Raw genomic sequence first — 6,660 nt, 5'->3', positions numbered from 1 at the left:
GCGTAGTGTTCGTGTCGAACTGGGTCGAGTCATAAACACTGTGATTCTGGAAAGAAAAAAAAGAACATTCCGCTTTGCATTTATCAAGGCAGATTCCTAATCATAATCAATTAGTCAGTTAATTTATTGAGACCTCCTGTTTTCTCACTGCACTCCCTGGTAAAAATTTTTTCAGAATTTTTATACAAATTGGAACATTTTTCACAAATACTGAGAAAATCTTTATTCTCAAAATTTTTCATATATGTGAAAATACTCTAAGACTTCTCATTCTATAATTTTTGAAAAAATATCTTAAACTTTTTTGGATATTTCATCAGAAATTATACACAGTAAAAAGCATTTTGTATTTTGTATATGTAGAAACGAACATACATTTTGTATATGTAGAAACGAATGATTGAAATTCTGTTGAAATTCTTGTTAGAGTTTGCGTTGAATTTTTAATATATCTATTATCAACATAATGTGATTGTGTTATTTAAATATTTTGTGTTAAATTGATATTCAATATTTCTTAGTTCGGAAATGAGAAGTCATGACTTATTTTTTATACAAAATAAAATTTACATAATTTTTCACTTCCGATATTATTTCAAGTGCAATAAGAGAATGGAAGCTTTAGGGGGGAAACTATTGTGAGATTATAACGATTATATTTTATATAATATACGGAATATACGGAAGCTCGCAAAAATTCAGCCAAAAGCATTTTGAAATAATAAAATATCAGGTTCCGCGTGTATAACTATTATAATAAAATATATTAAAGCATTGGTGCTAACAGTGTACGCGTAATGAAATATCATTTGAAAACGTTCACGAGATTCCATCTCTAAAAAGACTAAGTAGAGTGATATTTTGCCAAGGGAGTAATTGCCCGAAGTTAGTGTAAATAAATGAAACAAAGTGCATTGTGACTACATTAATACGTTTAATTGCACGATATTTCTAAACATGCTCAGATATATACAATTAGATAAAGTTCTTGAATGATATCTCACCATACTCGTTTTAATATAAGGATTAATAATTAACAAAATTAATGTAAAACTTAGGAAGATTATCTACGATATGTACATACACAGTAATCGACTGTAGCGGTACATATAAATAAGCTATTTACAAAGATTCAGTTTGCGTGTAAAAATCTGAATCCGTGGAAAGTTTGGGATGTGCCTCGTTTCTTTTGTGTTTCACAAATTTTGGGGATGTTATAGATAATAAATAATCACTTAAGCCACCTGGTTCTCTCTCCCTCGAATCATTTTTATTCTTTCTGTGCGCGCCGGTTGTAAAGGAAGTCGTTTTAGGAAGTAATTGTTGCGTGACATTTGAATCAGGAGACATATCGTTTGAGTCAGTTTTAAAAATCTCGGTGTTAATACGCGTCGTTAAATGTCTCGGATCTGCACTAACAGTACCATCTTCGACTAAATTGTCAGTGTCAGTTGTCTTTAATCGAGATTTTTTAGGAACTTCCGTTTCAATTTCGTGTGTTCCGCTCTCCAAAATGAAGTGTAAGGTATTTTCTAATGCTGGACCCTGAGCTATCTCTGAGAAGCTATCGTATCCGTGCGAAAGGTTCTCAACTGCAGCCGTGATCTCAACGTGATCTACGATCGTTTTAGACGATATATTATCTAAACTACTTTTCCTCGTTTGAGAAAATAAATTAATATTGCTGTCAATTGTGTTTGGTTTATAAAAGAAGTTACTAGCGGTATCAGTCGAGAGAAGTGAGACGCTACTGGGATCATCGTACGTATCAGGAACGGCTTTTCGGATCGGGCTGGAGAGTCTTAGATCCGGGACGCTTTTTTGGATGGCAGTAGATTTGGTTAAGGGATACTCGATCACTTTCGAAACATCTTTTTCTCTGGATTCTCTACCAAAGCTTCTAATACCGGATGTCGAGTGATATGGCTTAACTGGTGAACCAAAAGTACTTGAGTCATTATTTTTGAGGTCTTTAGCGGATGTTAAGGAATACAGAGAAGCTCTCGGTCTAGAGGATTTTGATGCATGGGAATCATACAGCGGTATGTGAATAGAAGGAGTATGGACCTGATAGATGTAATCGCTGTCGGTTTTCAAGGATGAAAAACTCTGTTGGTGCGGTAATGACACAGTATCTTCATCCATTGCGTCGTCCACTTGTGCTTTGTAAGAAAACATTATCGAAGGTTGCGAAACACTAAAACAGAAGGATTTCTAAAATGTATCACTCGCACATAACAGTGCAATTGTTTAAGACTTCTGTTCACTCACCACTGCTATCTCATATAGTGACGTCAGAAGCGAAAATATACATAATAAAAATTTTTGTAGCATACATTAATATGGAAATATGTTCCAATACGATAACGTTTATAATTGATGGAAGCAAAATACTAAAACTGTAAAATACTAAAAATTCTCTTCTTTTTTCATTAATTAATAATTAATTAATTAATATCTTATATTAGCTAAAATTAAGCATAAAAAGTGATATAATGTTATGTTCATATCTGTAACAAACTGTTAAATTAATAATGTATAGAAATAAATAAGATTTAATTTCTTCCTTAAACAAGAAGATAGTTTGCGATATATTTTACATTAAACCTATTTTATCAATATTTTATATTCTATTTATATTTTATATTTATATTAAATCTATCGATTATAAATGTTATTTTATTGAAAAATATTTGAATTCAAATATAATTTGCAAGAATTTTTACTGTATTTTCTTGCTTTTGATATAAGAGATAGTAATACTGAGTTAATAAAAGCCTTAAGTTGCATTTCGCTAAGTAGTAGCAACTTACCCGAAGAATTCCGACAGGAATGTATGATAAACCAAAGGGGTAAAAAGAGTTAAATATACTGCTGCAGTGAAGTCTACGATGCATAATCCTACTGGATTTTGCGTGTAGTTTAGAAAGCCTGCGCCAATAGACTGCACTAAGTCCAACGTCGCTAGTATTCCAGCGTAAACGTAAAAACTTTTCCGTGCTACAATAGAAAGCATATCATAAACTCGTAATCAGTGATGGAACTATAATCTTTATGACAACAGGTACTTACTAGGAAGTGCTAGGCGGTCCCGCAACCGTGTCCATGGCAGTATTAATATGAAGAGATATATCTAAAAGCGACATATCGATATATTCAGTAATACGTATCGATTTTTGACTAACAAGAAAATGTGTAAGCCTACCGTTGTGAAAACGAGGCTACTGCAAAACCAAAACATCATGCCACCATGACCGAATACATAAAAGTCGCGGCTGGGAATATGAAATGTATCGTCCGGTAGGACCAGCTCCAGTGTTCCTTGAGTGATCGTGAATGCCAGCGCTATGAAGGATGTAGCAAGTAATACTCTACGAATACTGGAGCGGCTATCCAAATGACCTAAGTAGCATGATTCGCACGTTAGCAAATAACTACCGTTCAAAAGTCTGAAGCACTTTGTAATTTTTAAATAGAACAAAAGTATTTCAAATATTCATAAAATAAATAGTAATAAAATAATATATTATTCTACATTTACTAATAAGAATCTTGAATAGCTTTTTCATAAATTTCAATCCTTGTTCTTTTTGTGATATTTGTGTTATATTATATTAAAGCAATTATAATAAATCATAAACCTGAAAATAGCTATCCAAAAATATATTTTTTATAGATATAATTATCTTATTAAAAATGTATTTTTAATAAAATAATTACCAAATTTAATTATTTTATTAAAAATAAAAAATGTTTATTTTTAAACGTACGCATTATTGAAAATTTATTTAAAAGTTTTTTTTTATGTTGAAGCGATATAAACATTCGTATATTTACGATGTTAGTAAATAAAATTGATTAAACTTTTTTTTAGAGGTGCTTCAAACTTTTAAGCGGTCTCCTTCTTTTCTTTTTTCGCGAAAAGATTTTCTATACGCTACTCACCGAACGCTAGACCAAATATAACTACACTCATCTCGGTAGATAGTAGAAAAAATCTCACTGTGACCCATAGGACCTTGTCGGCCTTGCCGCCGACCGTCGCCGCCGCGTTCACAGTCATCGACACGACGCAGCGCACCACTGATATAACTACATTACAAATGACCAGACCGTAAAACGCTAAAAATATTGGGCTACTCGTTGCACGTAACTTAAGCCTCGCTCTGTTGAATCGCATTGCGATGAACAGAAGAAATAATAGATTCGGTACTAGAATGATGATATCCCATATTCGCACTCTGTAGAACAAAATATGATGGATAGATTATCCAGTCAGATTGAATGTCCTCAGATAAAAATCATAAGATCGAGATAATATCTAGTAAAAATTATTTTGGGAAAAATCATAATAATGCCATTCAATATATTTTTGACAATGATTTTGTGATGAATTCTTAACAGAATAAGGATTTTTAAGTGAATTTTTAATTTAAAAAAAATCTTAAAGATTACTATCATATCAAGAATTCATTACAAAATCATTATCAAAAGTATATCGAATGATTTCATGATTATTCTGAAAAATTAGTTCTACTTTATATCTCATTATTGTGATTTTGTGTTCTACCTGAGTTGTGCTGCCACGACTGCAGCGATCACCTACCTGGAATCCTTAATCTCCTTGTACAAAATAAGCTTGCAGAAATGCTCCTCGTCGTCCATTGCCGTGCTCGCATTGGGAATCATAGTACTGCTCAGGTCATACGTATGCAGCCAACTTTCAGACACCTCCTCCCTCTCAGCGCCGTACATTTCCTGCTCTCTCAAGCGTTGCGCCGGATCCTCCTTCTATGGTTTCACTGACAAGAGAAACAAGAAAATATCAAAATGATAACAAATATATCTTCATATTAAGTTAATATCCATTTCAACCAATATATAGTTTAACTTTAATCTCGGTTTAATTTATTCTTTCAGTTTTTCCCACTTTTTAGAACCAGAGAAAGATAAAAAATAAGACAATCATAATTAAGTCATAATGATATCACGGGATGTTATCATAATATTATTTGTCACTTAAAAATTAATTTATATGAAATTACGATGATTCTTTATGATAGTTTCTTTATGACTTCTGTATTCTTGGGATTCAATCGAGATAAAGTTAATCTACATTGAACATAAGAGATGTTCGAATAAAAAACTTGTGCAATTGACGACTTATATCATAAACTCGCGGTGTTAAATTAAACTTGCAAAATTTAAATCTTGCATTATCTCGAGCAGTCTACACGAGAGAAGTGAAAACATTGTGAAACACTAGTCTAATCTATGATGTGCTCTTTGCTCCCTGATTTATGTTTTTTTTTATTCTTTTTAACTCTTATTTTAGAAGAAAACTAAGGAATAGCTTTGGGAATAGCCTTTCAGGCTCACAATGTTAGCGAGCGGATTTACATGCAACCATTTCGTGAATTGATTGGAGATGTTATAGTATCACTAGTAAAACCTCGAGTACAGGTATTAAGATCAATAAAAAAAAAGAAGTTCTTATACTTGATGCTTTTTAGTAAGTGACTGATACTTGATGTTTTCTAACAAGACACAGTGTAACATAATAATCATTTTATCTGTTTAACATTGACAAATAACAAGGAAGTAATAATTTACTGTATTAACTGTGTCTCTTGCTGGAAAGCAATTACAATGTAATACATGGTGCTTTCCAGCAAGAGACACAATGGATGCTTCCATTTGGTAACACAAGTCGACATAAATGTCATTCTATCTTTGTTGCACTCTGTGAATATCAAAAAAATTAGATTTGTATCGACTTGTGTTACTAAGTGGAAAGTACCCAGTATAACATTTTTCTTTACTGGCAAACAAGGATATGATGATTCACTGTGTTACACTATGTCGTCTGTGTCTCATACTGAAAGGCAGCTGCAGTGTAACACAATGATCATTTCATCTTTGTTTAACATTAGTGAACAATAAGGCTATAATAATACACTGTATTATCCGTATTATCCGTATTATTCACTATGTCATTCATCTCTTGCTGCACCCATTGTTTCTGTCGCCCGATAAAAGTTAACAAGCTTCGGAAAAGACAAAAAACACGTGACAAGAAACACGATTGTCATTAAAACGTTGACAAAAAAAAAGAATAGGAAGTAAAAACAAAAAAAACAGGAAGATAAAAAACACTTTGTAGCTTAGGTTTAAAACGCTTAAAACAAAGCCAGTGTCGCGGAACAAACATAACCTAAAAGAGACGTTTTCAAAGCCATCGATCTCCAAGGCGTTTCGAATTCGCGAGAAGTGCCCAGTTGGCGACGGACGATGAGTTTGCGGTCGAGGAGTCGCCGAAGTCTTCTCGGAGGCGAGGGTACGAGTCTTGCTCGTCGATACCACGGCGAAAGAAATCGATAAATAGCTTGGCTATTGTGTAGCTGTCAAATGATCGCTCGAGGGGGGTCGGTCTCGTGGGAGCTCTCTCTAACCCGGCCGTAACCGACTTGAGCTATATTAATTAGATAAGGCGATCATTGTTAATCGGCTTACCGAGCACGAGGACGTCGTTCTCATTTTCTCCCTGGGAAATGGCGCGTTCGTTCCAGCTAACCGAGGCAAACACTCGGTGCGTGACGGACGCGTCTCTCGCGAGTCTCCTTTCCGCCTTTCCAGTCTGCTCCGCTCTCTCTCTCTCTC

General features: G+C 33.8%; 1 protein-coding gene across 1 annotated transcript; it reads right to left on the bottom strand.

The window, feature by feature from the left end:
• Positions 1-1,122: 1,122 nt before the first annotated feature.
• On the bottom strand, positions 1,123-4,755 carry LOC105621326 (transmembrane protein adipocyte-associated 1 homolog). The gene is made up of 6 exons (XM_012202791.1): positions 4,607-4,755; positions 3,946-4,241; positions 3,206-3,402; positions 3,073-3,133; positions 2,814-3,000; positions 1,123-2,197 (listed from the first exon to the last, which is right to left on the bottom strand). Exons 1-6 carry the CDS (start codon positions 4,753-4,755, stop codon positions 1,123-1,125), a joined length of 1,965 nt encoding a protein of 654 aa, XP_012058181.1.
• Positions 4,756-6,660: the final 1,905 nt, after the last annotated feature.

The sequence above is a fragment of the Atta cephalotes genome (assembly GCF_000143395.1).
Source record: "Atta cephalotes unplaced genomic scaffold scaffold00033, whole genome shotgun sequence".
Lineage (NCBI taxonomy): Eukaryota > Metazoa > Arthropoda > Insecta > Hymenoptera > Formicidae > Atta > Atta cephalotes.
The sequence above is the reverse complement of the archived record's forward strand: the minus strand, read 5'-3'. Positions and strand labels throughout refer to the sequence as shown.